The sequence below is a fragment of the Neodiprion virginianus genome, chromosome 5 (genome assembly GCF_021901495.1).
Source record: "Neodiprion virginianus isolate iyNeoVirg1 chromosome 5, iyNeoVirg1.1, whole genome shotgun sequence".
Taxonomy (NCBI): domain Eukaryota; kingdom Metazoa; phylum Arthropoda; class Insecta; order Hymenoptera; family Diprionidae; genus Neodiprion; species Neodiprion virginianus.
The window spans coordinates 1,348,792-1,366,601 of record NC_060881.1 but is presented as its reverse complement, the minus strand read 5'-3'; the positions used below and the strand labels follow the sequence as shown (position 1 = coordinate 1,366,601).

General features: G+C 45.5%; 3 protein-coding genes across 6 annotated transcripts in view; 2 read left to right on the top strand and 1 right to left on the bottom strand.

The window, feature by feature from the left end:
- Window positions 1-17,810, bottom strand: part of LOC124305937 (phosphatase and actin regulator 1-like) — a 155,740-nt gene that overhangs the window by 127,518 nt on the left and 10,412 nt on the right. The window lies entirely within an intron of this gene.
- LOC124305943 (uncharacterized) lies at window positions 10,422-11,271 on the top strand. Its single transcript, XM_046765984.1, has 2 exons — window positions 10,422-10,563; window positions 10,699-11,271. Exons 1-2 carry the CDS (start codon window positions 10,425-10,427, stop codon window positions 10,968-10,970), a joined length of 411 nt encoding a protein of 136 aa, XP_046621940.1. The 5' UTR covers window positions 10,422-10,424; the 3' UTR covers window positions 10,971-11,271.
- LOC124305940 (uncharacterized) lies at window positions 12,763-17,531 on the top strand. The gene is made up of 5 exons (XM_046765978.1): window positions 12,763-13,174; window positions 13,332-13,550; window positions 13,672-14,509; window positions 14,605-14,763; window positions 14,832-17,531. The coding sequence occupies exons 1-5, from the start codon at window positions 13,043-13,045 to the stop codon at window positions 15,161-15,163; spliced, it is 1,680 nt and encodes a 559-aa protein (XP_046621934.1). The 5' UTR covers window positions 12,763-13,042; the 3' UTR covers window positions 15,164-17,531.

Genomic DNA, 17,810 nt, shown 5'->3' with positions numbered 1-17,810 from the left:
TTACCTTTCTTTGTTCCTAGTTAAAACACGGCGCAAAGAGATGAGTTTATCATTCAGACTCCGCGAGTTCTTTCACCGAGTTTTTCCGAGTACACGAAGCGCTCGACTGTAATGTAGGTACATAGAGTGAATAGTCCTTACCTGGAACATAGAAGAAGAGAAAAAAGTTGAATCGAATATCTGTGTGAAATTCTGCGAGGATCGCATGCCGGCAATTTTTCATTCACCTTTCATTAAATAGGCAACAGAGATAAACCAAGGCAAGACTGTTATTATCAACGGGATATTTATTGTGGAAGAGAGATCTATTTCCAGGAGGGTAAAACCCACGTTTCCGACTCACCAAGCGCACGCACATCTCTATTATTTAACGAATCACTAACGAAGGAAAGATTCCGGGATCCTGCGGCCGGCGAGGATCGATACAGCATGGTGAATTAACCACGAGGTACTCGGGGCCATCAATTTTCAAACCTGATCTTCGTCAAGGCTGGATTTCTGCTCCCTGATACAGCGGGCGCAAGCCAAACTTCACCCGCGATTCGAACAAAGTTCATGGCAAAAACTGCTGCGGTGAAAACTGTGCCGAAAAAGTATGATTCGAGGGGTTGATCACTCATCGATTTTTATGTACACCTGATTTCAGGATTACAAAGGTTTCGGAAGACTTCAGGGATTTCGAAAGATATCGAAAGGTTTCGAGGATTTCATGGAATTTCAAAAGACTGTTTCGAAGGAAAATTTAAGATGATTCCAAAAGATTTCAAAAGATCTCACAAGATATTCGGAAAAGTATACACCAGCAGATTTCACGAGTGATTAACCTCTCGGTATGATTTGTATTTTTTTAGAGAACTAGATCGATCTTTATGTCGACTGCGACTCAAACGAACATGCATGTTGACAGAACAAGCCATAAAATCCGACGCGGTATCTTACGGCAGAGCTTTCAATGAAACAGTTTGACGCGTGTGAAGAGTGTGGAGCTTTCGCCTGGTCCCAAGCTCTCGACTCAAAGCTTTACAGCGTATAACCATAGAATATAATCAGAACGTTACTGAATTCAAGCGTAAAAGTGAAGCCAAGTAAGCCGCTCACAGCACTTGGCGTAATTATAACCAGACTTGCTTTACCTTATCACGAGAGCATAATGGAATCATTGTAACAAGAAGTACGAGCTGGGTTAGAGAAGGCGGGCGAGATCCTGAAAGACTATCTTATTCTCGAAGAAGCCGAGAGAGAACCGGACAACCGGCGCACTGTGCAAAGATGCCGAAGCATGGCTGACTCCAGATGCACGTGGGATCCGACTCGTCGCATCGAACCAGAGTCCGACTTCGCGCCGCTTTCCGACCGCGTTGAACCAAGATGTGGCAAGAATCGAACTGGTTACGGTGGTTCTTCGATCGGAACGTGATGTTCAACCACAGCTTCATGGAAGGTCACGCTCCCCCCGGAGATGAAGATGAATGCTTCGACCGCATCAGCATATTATACAACGCGATGTCGCGGTTGGGTTTGGCAGGTTCTCCGCCGCTGGCGCTCGGTGACAAACGACCAGCTTGGGACCTTGCGTGTCGGTCGGTAGCTTTCCGCGTGTGGAAAGCTCGACCACCCGATCCACGATCCTCATTTCACTATCATCATATGTCTCCTTCAGCCTTTTTCCCCGTTCAGACCTTCACCCAGCTTGAAACCTCGAAATTTTTTGCCCGCCACAAGAGGAAGACGGACACAAAAGTTGGTGCATGCACCAGCGAATGATTCGCCATGTTAAAACCAAACTGTCAAGGCAAACTTTCCTGCAGTTTGTTTCATTGCTGGTTGCTGTTTATTCATTCTGGTCTCGACACCCTGAGTAAGTGAAACTGATAAGTGAAAATTGATGGAATGGAATGATCGAACTGTTCCACAACTGCATAAAAAGTTGACGCTAAGTGCCCACACCCTCAATCGAGCAGACCAATACAGCAAACCCCGTTATTTTCAAAGACCCGGGGGATTCCTCGAGACAATGTCCTCTCCAAGTAAATACAATGAAGAGAGCGAGGCACTTCGGTAGAGACGCTGACGAGGCGGCGGAGGGAGGGACGATCCTCGCCTTGTTATGTAACCTGTGTACTCGTTCGACTGCGGAAAATGGCTTTTCGGTTGCTACTCGCTCGACTCTCGGGCGCCCTGCGGCCTCTTGGTGCACGTAACTTGGCTCCGTGATTCTCCCCTTAAGCCACCCTCTTCATACCGCCTTTTTCTCGACGGTAAAATCAATCGATTCCAAGCTCCGGGGGTGTTTACGCTCTTCCGCGATCAACGAGCCACCCAAAAGAGGATGGAGTCATTTTCATTTCGCACCGCTGACTTCGGTCGGGCATAGTGGAAAGTTCAAAAGCTCCGAACTTTGCAGTCTGACGGATGAATATTGGTTGGTTCTGGATTAGATTTTACCGTTTTCAATCCGCATCCGTGTTTCGTGCCACCCAATTTGTATTAATTTAGTACAAATTGAAGTGTCAGTTTTCGGTCTTTTGTTTTTTCCAATTCCTTCAGACACACTCTCCGTGGTTCGGCCAATTGCTTGGATCAAGGTGGTAGATGCAATTTTAATTCACGTTGAACGAAGCACGGCCTCCTATCCCTTCGAGAAATCTGAGACAGACACAACCCATCCCAGCGCATTCGAAATACTCAACAAGATCAAAAAAGATACAGACAACGTATTCTCCCTTCTTAATCGTTTCGCAACTTGTAAGCTCTACAGTCTTCGCGTAAAACGGTTCATCACCTGGAAATTTTTTTTACGACCAGCAAAAACTGAAACGATATATACGTAGTTTAATCGGATTAAATGATCCTTAAATATTTAGCAGAAAGATCAGTTTTGCGGTCTTCCGGATATCTGGACCCTGTGGTATAAATCCTTCATAGATAACCCAAGCTTAAGAAGATCATCCGGTCAAAATCACTTTCGCGCAGATATTCAGTCTCTTATAGAATTCCGTGAGACATTTATCACGTAACTAAAGACGATACTTCATGCAGTAGAAGAGAAAAGTTGAAATGGAGGAATTTTTCACAAGGAAATTCACTCTACCGAAATATTCTGGAAGTGGGGAAGAAGTTGCAGCAACGACAGGAGCGACATAGAAGCGACTTTGCGACGCATGAAAAACACGATCGAGGAAGATCTCGGGCATCGATTTCACTCCGCAGAATTCAACTCTTCGCGTATCGTCCTGTGCCCGAGATGAAAAGATTTCTTGCAGGATTAATGATGTGCGACATTGGTTGAACGGATTTTCAAGTCAGTTTACGGAGGCACTTATTCGCAAAGGTGCCAATCCGCGAAACATCTTTGTAGTTATGTTGTAACCCGTCGAAATATCTGCTTTGATATCGTCAGGAGTAATTTCTCGACACCAGATGCAGGGAAGATAAACGTCAAAGTACGATATTCAGGCGAAATTGTGATTCCTAAGTGGCAAAATTCTCAATTCAAACAGTGAAAATTCACCGGGAGATAGAATTCCTTCTTACTCTGCGATACGTTTTACGAGTTTCATCCTGCTCACGAGATTGAATAACTTTCCAAGGATTGCCAATTCGTTTTTCAACAAAGACAAATTTAATTTTTGAAAGCACTGTTTAAATCTGCTCATTACATCACTTCAACGTTGTTTCATAATGGTTTGCGAAATGTTTACGACGTGAGTTTCAGAAGTTTCAATGTCGGGCTTGAAATTCTGCCGTGATGAGAAACCTAGCTCCATCACCGCAGCGTCAAAGAGACTCAATTCTTAAGTACGTCTCCAATCCTTTCTTTCTAGTTTCGAGATAATCTATCGACCCGCCTCTAGGTGTCTGGAAACCGCGAAGCACCACCGCTGCAGCTTAACGAGCTAATAAGTACACGCGCGGTCCTGTTTGTTATGGATGAGTTGGTTGCAATTACTGTTTACCATCATTATGCATCGGTGCTACGTGGTTTCATCGTTTATTTGCCTTTTCACGATTGAACAACTGCCAGCGGTCGACGATCGTCGAAGCATAGTAAGTCGGCAACTTGCCCGGCACTGCACTGTGAAGTAAAGCATACCTTGATCGTTGAAGGTTCCAATCCTCCAGAAGCTCCCCGTCCTCGCAGTCATGGCGGTAATCCAAATATCCAAAAGTCGCTGAACCGAGCCAGCGATGATCGCGCGCGCGAGAATCACTCGTTAAGAACTGAGACCAGTATCCCGAATGAATTCGGAGAACCACTATGACCCCAGGCGACTCGAGGCACTTTCGTTTGGCTTCATTAAAATATTACGCGCCGATCATCGACGAGAGGAACCGCTCGGTGCCGATAGTTACGTGTGCAAAATTTCGCGATGAAAATCGCGGTGAGCGTGCATTACGCAACTGAAGAAACGCGGAGTGGATTAGGCGCGTAGTGCCACTGCCGAAAAATCACTTGAAACAGTAGACTCGATAGACCTTCGGGGACACGGTTAGGCTGGTCTCGTGTTATCTTGCAACCAGAAAGATTGCGTATCGGTGTGTGCGTTATTAATCTGCAAACAGATACCAGCTCGACGTGACTTAATCTTCAGATCACCGGGCGTATTCACTGCTCCGCACTTCGGTTTCCTGGTACACTCACAACCAACAACACCCCGACCCCCAGCACCCAATCCTCTTAAGAACATGATGCTCAATTTCGCCGATGATGTGGCTCACGTTTGACCTCACGTGGCTCGGAAGGTGAACGGGAATTATCTATGGTCTGGTCTCGGCACACATCGCGCTAAAATTATCACGTTAATCGATGTATAATTGCCGGTAATAACATTAACGGAAGTCTCTGGAAGCCGATCAGCGCCTCGACGAGAACGGAATAATAGACGTCTGATCCCTCGAGTTCTTCAAGTCCTCACTCCTCGTTACGGCCACTCTCAGGATTGGCCGAAGCGACCGAATCCGATTCCGCTGACGTTCCAGCCTCTCAGAAATGACTTCACACCAAGAACCGATTCGCGATTCACCTTATTTATCATCCTCTCCGGCAGCGGGAGGCGATCGCCGCGCGTGTCGACTGCGACTCTGTCGTTGTCGGTGACACACCTTGCCGGGCTTCGCTTCCCCTTCACCCTCCGCACCCGCTACTGCCCCAAGGCGCATTTTCCCGGTATACGTGCAACAGCGAACGACGGTAGGTAGGTTCCCCTTCTGTTTGGCATGATGGGTGTGGGCGCCATACCGTCGAGCCGCCAACAGGCGGTTACCCACCCTTACGGATCCCCGCGGAGCTCCGAGCTCTCCTTTGTCGTCTGATCACCCGGCATGATTGTGCCTACACCCTTGCGTTCACACCGTTGGACACTGTCACGCACCGTTAACCACCTTCCAAACCAAGACCTGACCTCCTGACGATTATCCGATGGTTCACACCTCCGTGTTTTCAATCTATCTAATTTTGCGTCAATGGCACTGGTGTGCTGATTTTTCTTTGGAGTGGGTGCTTTTTGGTGTAACAACGTCAGATCGTCACTTGACATTAAAGAATCGCGAGTTTCTTGATTACATTTGGTAACGGTAGAGGTGACTTGTGGCAAATTAAGCTCGTTTGTACGTACGAGTATAATTCACGAATCAAAATTCAGGCGACACGAGTTCAGAAGTTTCCATTCAACGCACAGAAATATGTTGAAACTTTTGTAGCCCCGGGTACGAGCGTTCATAAAGTTCTTGAGATACTTTCCAGTTACTTTGCAACGCCTAGGTACTTACGAATTCTTACAGTATAATTTTGAAGGGATTTGTAATGTTTGCCCCAGTCAAGAGAAAGCGAACGTAGTTTTCACATATTAATCCATGAACTGAAACGCTCGAGCAAAGGCAATGTGCTTTGGATCCAAGCCTATCCGAGTCAACCACGGTGTCTAATTGAAATGTCTCAAGTCACCAAGTGCAGAGTGCACAGATCGAGATACCCACTGAAACGTCTTTCAATTCCTTCCGGCAGTGAGTAAAGGAGTCATGTTCACGGTTGCTCCGTGTTGAAGTTCCCGAGCCACGCCCACCTTCACAATGTACTTTGCACTGCATCGGCTTCGGCTTTGACAACCTGTCAAAGGCTGTCCATGTGCGCGTTCCGTTAACCGTAATTACCGACCTTGCATGCCTTTCGCATCCAGTAATTGTTTCCGGGGACGGCGATTCCTTTTCACGATACCTCCGATGTCTTCCGCACCAAGGAAAAACTGCAGATCTGGCATATTTTCGTTAACAGTAAAGGGAATTTGATGAGTGGGATATTCCTGCAGGAACGAGAATACACGAATGCGGGAAAAAATCCACCCGGGGCGTAGATACATAACGTACGCGTATGACAAAACTTTGAACCATGGCATCCGGTGGTACTGGGTTAGGAGAGTAGGCAGTCGCTGGTCACGTGGTAGAACAATCGGCGCGAAGTGGCGCGTGGGAATTGAAATGTGACAGCGAGAGAAACGGGCTGATGATTTCCCAGGCGCTCCGATGTAGTAACTCTCCTCACTTTTTGGCCGCGGGCTTCGTGGTCGTCGTAATAATCCAGGAGGGCGACGCGTTATCGGTTTCACCCCGTTCCGACTTCCATCCGCCTATCAGCATCCGTTTTCCTCCGTTTCGCCGGAAATTTCCCCGTGGATGGATGAGTACTTCCTTGTCAAGGAACGCCCGAGTGCCGTTGTGTAAAAAATTCGCAACCCATCGTACACGCAGGTCTGAACACACATAAATAGTCAATGACTTATACGCGCGTACTTGGGTCTCTATATATACGTGCGCGTATTCCCCTGTGGGTATATAGCGACGCACTCGTGCGTGACGTAAATGAGATTGAAAATCCCTCCGACATTAGCTGCTGCTGGTGCTACAGACGCGGAAAGGAATTCCTCGAGATCTTGGCATTCTACCAACGGCTCTCTTCGCCTGCCGTTAAGATTTGATCGATTTTCATCTACCCACACCATGTACATAACGCATGCGTTTGTTCCGCCCGTACATAATATACGACATGAATAACCAATGCTCAGATTCTGTGGAAAAAAAATAACGACTCTATATGTATGCTCACTTATTTCTATAGACATACAACGTTCATCGAAAGGAAAAAGTTTACCCTCAACCAACGTACATACACACAGGGCTATTACGAATTGATATGAAATCACCGTTTTACGACCCTGTAAGGCGAATAATTCAATAATGAATACGAATGCCGTAAGCCTGCCTGCATGGTCACTCGCGGAACATAGAGTATCGACGATCTCTTGGTAACAAGGATCTCGCTGTAGCCAGCCGATGTGACAGATGTTTCGAAAACGGGCCGCGTGATGCCATCTCCTCTGTTTCGACCATCGACACTGATGCGGTTGAATCGACCGAGCGATGAATGGATCGTTTGGGATTCACTCCAATGCTTTAGTAGATCTCGTGGTGTTCCATGTAATTTTTTGGGTAAAAGTTTTCGTTTATTTTCTATAGTCCCTACGGACAGATTCCGATGAATCGCACACATATTGGAATGATTTTGGGGTACCGCACCGCCCGCGAAAGGATTTCGCGAACCGGCGAATCCGCTGGATTCCAAGAGCTACTGCAGGACTCACCTTTCGACAGAGCGTAGTAGATCCCCCCTTAAATCTTCTCCGGCTGTCTCGAATGTTCAGGTATGTACAAGTTACCTTCGTGCAAGTAGACTCGATCAATATGCACACTATGCTCGAGCAATTCAAACAGCAGTCAACCTCGTTCCACTCCGAGACTCGGTGGACAAACAACTCGACATATGGCTTTAGTGTTCTGTCAGATCCAGTTATTCTTCGTGAGAATTAGATTACACAAATTTTAAATATCGGACTGTTTTCAAAGTCCCATGAGTACGATGACAGCTTTAGTTGCTCGAGGACAAGGAGATCATTTTCAGGTTGAAGAATGCACGACGCAAACTGGCAATACTTATTTCGGTCTTAACGGTACCGTTGAGATGAACAAAACGCAGATGATGAAAGGAGGCCAAGTTCGATATTCGCTCGCACCTGTCTCTGCGGATTTATCTCTGGTTAAATATTATATTGCTATAAGTATGAAGCAACTGCGACACGAAGATTCAACGCGCGGTTCAGGTGTGATTTTTTATGGTTTGAATAGCCAGGCTCACACGCTAAACTTTGGCTTAATGTGTTTCCTTGTCGGCGGGGCTCCGCCAGTTATTTACCATCCCAATTAGGCGTTTTTCGCATTCTGAACATACGTTACAACGCTTCCGAGTCGGGTATTTCCGAGTTTCATAATCACCATCAAGAATACTTATAACATTCGCTTTGACTCAAACACGTGTCTCTTCGACCATATTGATGCGAAAATCAAAGTTATCTCGTTCGTAACTTCGAGAGATCTTGATAACGGAAGTGAAATGCCAGTGAAACACGTGGAACGGCTATCAAGTGTAAGTACTTCAGCCCTTATAATTTAGTGTAACGATAATGGCCGGCTGTGCACGCCGTGTTCTAACGTACAGAATAGATAGATTCCAAGTTCTGACATTTTATAAAGAATCATTTTATTGTCAGCGAATGGCGTTGATTTACAAGGTACGTTTGCCTCGTCGCGGAGCAGCTGGTGAAGACATTTCCAGATACTTCCAAAACCTGCGCTTACTTTTCTGACAACGTTGCTCCTTGTCGTGAAGAGATTCTTTGATTCTTGTACACCACGACCGGCGCTTGAATGATTGTTCGGAATATACGGTGGTATAAATAACGATGATATTCAACATCAAATTCTGTGAAATCTGGCCGTTAATAACAAGGCGCTAATTCCTCAGCCAAGCGAGCATGAGAAGCAAGCAAATACGCTTGGCACCGGAATGCGCGACAATTGGTCGAAGCCATCAGATGTTTAGATGCGTCCCGGTAGCCGACATTGTTCGGCAGGCGTTTGTCAACTGTTCCGCATTCTCCTTAAACTATTAGCATCTCCGATATAACCGCAGGTCAAACAAATTAGCGGACATAAATTTACTATGTAATATACGCGACTGCGGTGGAAAATCTCCGCTAACAAGTTTCAGTGAACTTATGAATCGAACCACCGGTAGTATATAAATGTCCCAGCCGTTACCGGTAACTCAGTATATTTCAAAACCATCCCGTGCCCGGTCGAATTCACGAAGCAACTGCAATTATTTCGCATTTTTATCGTTTCAACGCGTCGCATTAAAGTCATGGCTAACCTCACCGTCTTTGTGCTACTAGCTATAATCGTTTTTGCCACAGCTAAACCAGCTCCAGACTACGAGAATGGCGGTAAGAATTAACCTGTTAAAATGGTACCTCAACTGTAGGAAATCAGACATCCACTTTTCAATCGAAGTTTCAATAAAAAAAACAACAATACGAATTTTCAATACGCACGACTTACGTTTCAAACTGTTATTCTTGTCAATGGACATTTTTTCTAGACGGTCAGGAGATTTTGAAAGGCAGAGACTCACGTTATTACGGTTTTCCGTCTTATTGGTACCGACGTCCGTTGACAGATGACGACGGCGATGATTATGGCGCAGACGACGACGGCTACGCGAAATCGTCATCGTCTGACCATGGCAACGGGGATTCCGTTCCTCTTTACGAGACGGCTGGGTGAGTAGCTGTAGACCATTACCGAGTACTTCTGCTGATTTATAAATTCAACGATGTACTAATTTTCACTACCAAATAATGATTGCAGAGCTGGTTGGGGTCGCTGAAAAACGACGCGCTTAATTCATATCACCGAAGACCGGGAAGAACATAACGAATGAATACCAACTGCCCTGCAATGTATACCGTCTAAGTTATTGCGCTGCATGACATTTATTCTGTACTCTGTGTACCTATATTATACATATATATATATCTATATAATGACAATTTTTAATCGATTACTACTTAATATTTGTAGCTTGTTTATTTTTTTTTATATTCAATTTTTATAACCAGTATTGACAAATATTTCCAAGTCATCAACGATAATGCTTCGTATCTACTGATGAGTTTTTCCACGTAAATATTCGTTAAATGTGTGTATTCGCTATTTAATACACTGTTAATTAAATTTCATATTTACTTATAGATATTCTTGTTGAGTTGTGTTTGGCATAAATCCTCTTCCTATTCCCACACATCACGATTTGACCAGAGAATAACTGATTAGGGTGCTAATTTGCGAGCTCGAAAGAGAAGCTGTAAAAACGGTTAGACGTTCGCAAAAACGAAATCTTCCTAATCATGTTATCACAATTTAGCGTGCCGCCGTTCGCACGCGCTGAGTCAATGTCAATATTTGGAATATTCGAGAGGGTACGAAGGTATATAACATTCGGCTGATTCTCGAATGGGACCAGTTTCCTCATGAACATGAGAAAAGCAGTTGACAGACCAAGAACAATGACGCACCCGTCATTCGTAGTGTCGGATCACTTTGTTCTGATTGCCTTGTTCTTCCTGACGATCGTCCGCATCTCCGAGGCTTCGCCCGTTCGTGACGGAGCTCTGGGTAAGCAACAAATCGTCCTCGATGTACTGTAAAATCGGAAGAGGTTTGCCAGTTCTCGGCTCGCTTCGATCGCTAATCGCATTTCAAATTCTTGTCAATCACGCTGTAAATTATGCTCAACTGGAAATGCGACAGGCCCGGAAGCCGACGCCTGGCACGGCGCTGTTCTTCACAAGTTCTACGGACCTTGGTCGGAAGTAAAAAAGGCCAACGGGGAGAACGCCGACTACAATGACTACGGTGCCCACATTCAGGACTTCGAGCTTGGACCCGAAAACACGCCGTCTTACGAACCGGAAGAAATCGACGGGCCCACCGGCGATTTTCAATCGAATTACGCCGAGATCGGCGTTGTCCAAGATCCGGGCTTCGCCTTCAAGACGCATCTTCCGGACGAAAAACAGTGATCTCAAGCCTCGAATCATAGAGAGAATCACCGCGTGATTCAGATCTTGGAATGATGTGTTTGAAACAAGTACTGGTAACGAAGACCGATCGTTTATGGTCATTTGATTCTCAACTTTGCAATTACTTATCCTCGCCCACGTGTAGTTGACTTTTCTGATATGACCATGTACTGTTTAGTCGTTATTTGTATCCCCATTTGTTATAACTAGATATAGATACAACGTAAGAGTGTGTAAAATGCACGGAATGTCCAACCTTATTTTTGTACAAATATAACGAGAAATAGACAGAGAAATAAATTTTTTTTAAATATTTAAAGAGTAAAGAATATAATCAGCTTGATGCGTTGTTGTAAATAATCTCGACAAGTTTAATTACGCGGCCGTTCTTCCCTCTCATGATTTTCCTCAGCAAGATCGCCGGTGCGATGAGCTGATGAACTTTAGGCAGACGAATTAAAATATCCTGCTCTGCAGTTGTCTCCCCTCGAGAGGTGAAATACTTCTCACTGAAATGAATGACATTTTCGCCGTTTCACGAAAGAGATTACCAGGCCAATTTTGGGGTGCTTGTGTCAAGGCATTGTGCTCCCCAAGTTCAGCGCAGAGTCTTTACATCTATACATCCTGGTAAAGTAAAGAGTACTGAAATTAAGAGTTTGACTTTTCGCTCAGTGGCTCTGCTTGAACAGCAGTCAAAATGAACTTCTCCATGATTTCCGGATTACTGGAACTCCCTCCTCAAAAGAATATTCAACCTTGATTTTTCGGGGTCTTGATCAAGATTCGAGGGAATATTTCGAGGCAGTAAAATTTACGGAGGGTCGTTAATAAGGTGCTCAGAACTGATATGGCCGGGGTTTCGACGTCGGTTATAAGAATGGCCAATCAATCACACCGTGACACACAGTCGCCGGATTGAAGAGGAGCTTCGGAGCGAACAACGAAGGTCAATAAATGCACGTACAAGCTTGGGAATGACGAACCGATTGATTAGTTAACCTGACGCGCCGTTCGGACGTGTGCTTGATACGAAGACATCCAAAATGACGAGCACGTCGCACGCTCGGATTCCCTATTTGCGCAAATCCAACACAATACGAGTCATCACCGTCAATTTGTTCGAAGGTGGAATGGACGTGAAAAAAGACTCTTGTCATGCGCGTCGCGATTTCGTATCTGATTGATTTGCGTGAATATATGATATGGCGCATATTGCTTCCATTATTCATCACCGCCATCTGCAATCCCACACAGTTAATTACAAAGCAACTTTCTATCCCAGTACTAAATAGACATTATCCTCGGGTTTATCGGTCTCCGCATGCCATCGACGAGTAAATCATCCTCGCGTCTTTCAACGGCGATAAGGCTTTCCAATCAAGCGTAGGTACCTATCCACCTACTGAACGAACTAACGACCAAATTACTGCACGGGGAATTCGCTAGTTGCAATACCCCGATCGAAGGCAGATATGACTTGGGAATTTACGCATGTATGTACATCAGGTATAACACGTTCTTATCGGCAACCTAATTTCGATTATTAAATCATCAGTCGGTTACGACATAGCAATATTATACTGCTGTGGACACCAACAAACGCCAAGCTAGACAAACTCTGAGAGCTTATCAAGTTAAAATTCATCATAACCAGATCGATACGTGTGATCGCAGACTCCACAGTACATCACAACCTGCTTTTGCAAGAAAAACGACGTGTCATCAACGGTGTCATTACGCACTCATCATCGTCTTGATATTACAAACGTGAGCCCCTATTTATAACTTTCGATGTCATCCGACAATGTCCCGGTGAAAATATGTGATCGGACGTTACGAAAGTCCAGCTATAAGTGTTGGAGAGGGGAGTAGAGGCTTTATCTGCTCGATGGGTTGATAAGAACTCGGAAAGCGACAGGAGTTAGAAAAATTTAATCTTTGGTCAGATTAGAGGCGAGCCAGTTGCAGCGTGCCGTGAATCGTGCGGCATGAATAGTGTACTTCTGACCGTTACTTGCGGGTTGAATTTCGTCACAGTTTAATAGTCCAGAACTCGGAATAATCGCATAATGGTGAAGTACCACCCGCTGTTTCAAAAGCCGCAGGTTACCGCCTGGGCCTGCATCTCCCGGCGTTTGAAATTCATCTTTTTCTATGGGCTGTTTGTCGGACTGGTTGGACTGGTGATTCACGTAGCCAAGGTAGGTGACGTCGATTTTCACAAATAAATACACGTTTGTGTAAATAAATATGCAGTTACACGTCGATTTACCAAGTAGTTATAACCGTCTGCACACTGGTAACATGTGCGAACGGAAGTAATTGTACTGCTAGTAGATGACGATGCGTGTTGCACAGACAAACAGCAGCCTGTCGAGCATCTACAACCTGCAATCATCCCTGGGTGACATGCTGGATTTGGAAATGAGATACCTGCCGAAAACAAACGGGTCGACCGGATGGAAGCAAACGTCGGTTAAAGAGGGACACATATATTCCGCCTACCTCGACACGAGACCAGAGCAAATTTTGCAAGAGTCACACGAGGGAATCGGAAACGAGACGACATGGGCGATGGTACGTGGTGGTAGTCGTGGTGATGGTGGTGGTGGTGGTGGTGATTTGTTTTTCTTACTTGCAGTGACGGTGTCAAGTTAGGAGAGGGAATGCGCGACAGGTATTTATCTCTCGTTTTCAGGTCAGAATCATCGCGATACTACCGAGGTACAATCCACCGGTGACTTGCTTCTACAAGTACCGAGGTAAACAGACCGAGGATGGCGAGACGTTTCTGATAAAGAAAAAAAAGGCGACTCGGACGAAGCCAGTAGCCATATCCGAGGGTTTCAACATGTACTACAGCGCCTTCTTCGTACTCTGCGATCTGACAATGTCGGCGAAAATGGACTACGAGGAGTATTACTCCAAGCAGCATCTGCCCTACGAGATAACTATCGCTCCCGGCAATATTACGGACTCCTACGAGCCGAAAAATGATTCGTTCGTACCGATTTTCTATCCAGAAAACGGCATATCGATGGCGGAGTTCTCCACCAACTTCATGGCTGTGTGCGTTCCCGTATTGCACCACAACTTCGACAGGGTTACGAACCTGGTGGAGTTCGTTGAATTTTATCGAATGATGGGCGTCGGTCACTTCACCTTCTACAATCGGTCGATCTCATCGAGGGTAGGAAAAGTGCTCGAACACTACAGAGACAACGGCGTGGCGACGATTCTACCCTGGGATCTACCACCCTACTTCATATTCGAGAAAAATCTCAGAGTCGACGGTATATTCGCGGCCCTCAACGATTGCCTCTACAGAAGCTCGTTCCACAAAAGTTACATGTACGTGGCCAGCGTCGACATCGACGAGTTCATCGTGCCCAGAAAACACAAGGACTATCTGGACATGATGCAGTACCTCGATCCAATCGGTCCCCATTTGCCCCTCAACGACCAGGCCTCCTTCTTATTCAGAAACATGTTTTTCTACCTGATGTTCGACGACGATCCCGTGACGCTGGCGCCAGGTATGACAACGCGCTGTATCCCGGCGATTCAGATAATTACAGTTTCGACGAAAAGTCAGCTTAGCTACCAAAGTACCGGTGAAATATTTTTACAGAAATACCGAAGCTGTACACCCAGTCGAAGACGACGAGGACGATGTTTGCAAACCCCGGAAGAGAACGGAGCAAGTACATCGTCCGGAGTAGACAGACAGTCGAGCTGGGAAACCATCACACTTGGGAACTGAGGAAAACAGCCTCGGCATTCAACAAACGTGAGTTTAATCGAGAGACTGATGGAGCAGAGCTCTGACCGACAGGTCGTTAATGTCATGTTTTTCAGGGTACAAGGAAGTCACCGTCGACGTGCAGGTCGCAGCCTCACAACACTACCGAAGCTGCGAGACGAACATCGAAACGTGCTGGTTGAGGCAAACCGTGAAAGACACTTCAGCCCACAAATTCACAGCGGCACTTGGGGAACGAGTTTCCAAAGCGTGTAAGGGGATTTTCGAGAATGGCTGTCCGGAGGACGTCGCAAACCAGCGACCGGACCGAGACGCCGCGAAGGTTCAAGTGGCCGATAAGGAGAAAGAAGCGGATAAGAAGGAGTCGAGTGCTCATGGTGAAGTGACAAATTCCAGTGATTTAAACCGTGAGGAAAAGGGCAGGTGAAAATGGACCAAACAGAGTGTCTTTTGCACTCAGAATTCACGATATAGTGTTGATCAAAATTGTACATTCGAAATCGGATAAGCTGCTGTTACCTCTGTCATCTTCTGATTGCGATCGGTTTATTGGACGTTTTAGTAATATATTTCTAACCGCGTTTCGAATCAACAACGAACACGATATGTTTCACCGTATAATCTCGCCTCAATGACGTTTATTTTACGAGGACAATATTTTTTTGGCACCTATATATATATGTGTGTGTGTGTGTGTGTGTGTGTGTAATATATAGTTATTATTCGAAGATGTAATTAGGTACGAACTCTGCGAACGAACTGAAAGAGTTGGAACCATCGTTTGAACGAACTTGTAAATATACAATGAAAATCGAGTTGTCCAAGTGGTTGGAAACAAAATCGTGATGGATCATGTACCGTTACACACCGAGTGATAAAGCGCACGTTGTCCTCCAACCAACCAGTGCACGTAAACCCAGCATGGTCTAACAATGAGTCACTCGGCATCAATCTTGATCGATGATCCAGTTCGTCGTGTGGATTTTTCCCAGCGTTTCCATGTCCAGATTTCCGATGTCTCGCGATGCTCACGATGTCACCGCACGCATACTGTCGCAGCTTCGCCAACAGATAAGATTATTTTATGTATGTAATCATGCCAAAAAACGCCGCGAGAGGGGCACTTTTTTCATCCTACAATCTGCACGCGCATCATTACAAAGTCTAATAAATTCTAATCACTGGGCTGGCATCGAGCAATCATTTACAACTCCGATTACTCGACTGACAATGAGTCACAGCACTTTAATGATGTTTACGAGCCGGAAGTTGGGTCGATAGTTAAAATACCTGATCAATCCCCGCGACAAGTGCCGACGATATATTAATATCAAGGCTTATTTGAGTTAGATTTTTCTTCGTCACAGCTAACGAGTGATTATAATTATTGAGGATTAATCGTTGGACGCGGGGTAAAATCAGCTCAAAAAAAAAAAACGAGTCTGCTTTGAATCATTTCACCTTTTCGTCACAGCGAACTTCCCCAATTTTAGAACGGCAGTCAAGACGTCGGATAAAAACTTTTCCAGTGAAGCGGGTCGAAATCTGTTGATTTACTACAGACTGGTTTCAAAATTCAATGGAAACTTGTTGTCGAACTCCAATATTCGGGAGCTTCTACAATCAACCCTGGTTTCTCGGAGTTGTAGGAGATTGTTTTCGGACTTAGCAAACGAAATGGTATGAGACAAAATCACGAGCTTTTGGCAGCGGCTTGAAATCGATGGGCTGATTACGTGCTCTAGAAAATTCTTGAATCAGCTGCACTGCGGTAAAGAGACACAGAGCTTGACCAGGTAGACAAATCGAAATGTCACTAAAAATTTCGATCACGTGCATAGGTGAGTGGATTTATGACTACGAAAGAGAGTTTACCGATCATCGGCAGGCTTGTTCACAATTCCGGACATCCGTATTCGCGCGTGTGAGCTTTCTACAAGTTGTGTACGAAAATTGTCTGGCGAATTCGTGCGCCCAGGTTCTCAAAGCTTCGAGGGCTGGAGGAGCGCATTAATGTGATTAGGTCCTGGGTGGCGTTAATCAACTCGAGACGGAATGCCGCCTCTGTGTAGCAGCATGATTCCCTGCGCCGTTTATCAAGCCTCCTCGCGCGGCGAAAGCCTCGTCAAAGATGGAGGGAACCCTGTTGACGGAAATTAACGGCCTTTTGGGACATCCGTAATTCATCGATTCACCAGTCCAAGCTCCTCTTGGAGATTCTTTACTTTTCCTCGCTCGGCGTTAATGAACGAAGAAGAGCACGAGACAGTGGATTCGGAGGTACAACATCATAAATCAACGTAATAAAGTTGTCGCGGTTAAATTTGATCGAAACAAATATCACCCTTGAGATACAAAAAAAAAAAAAAAAAAACTTTCAACAATGCGCGTAATGGTCTCGAAATTTTTTATCCAACTCAACGACTTCCCGACGCCTCTGTTTGGTGGTGAAAAACTCAGCGAATCGGACCTTACCTTGGGAGTATATGGGAAATTCTCCATCGCTATGACTGTGTGTAAGCATCCTCGCCGAGTAACACTGCCACACCGCTTTTCGCTGTGCCTCGTCCGTTCTAGTCCTGGACCGAGCGGCCTCCTCGAGATCGTCGAACCGTAGGACCCTTGCCACTTCCGGATTGTAAATCTCACTTTCGGTAAAATTTGGATACTCGGCGAGACAGAGGCGGCGACTCACAATGCCATTACGGTGAAACAAGGTCCTTAATCCCCTCAACCATCAGCGTACTCGACGTTATTTTTACACTTTGTTGAATAAAATTATATAATATCACTGCCTCGGTTGTTATCGTTGTTATTATTTTCCACTATATTCAATATTTCCACGTTAATCCGTCACTTCTTTCCAACCAAATCACGTTCAGTTTTGCCTAACGGTGGGGAAAAAGGGAATTACGCTGGTTATAGAAAGGATGAAAAGACGGCTTACTCCGGAGTCGACGGCGAGCTTAAACTCTGTACCTAACTGCAGACCGAGCCGGGATACTGACGAGATATTGAACGTCTAAGCGCCAGCTCTCTGACGAGCCTTGAAAACTTTTCTTAAGCGTAACGGA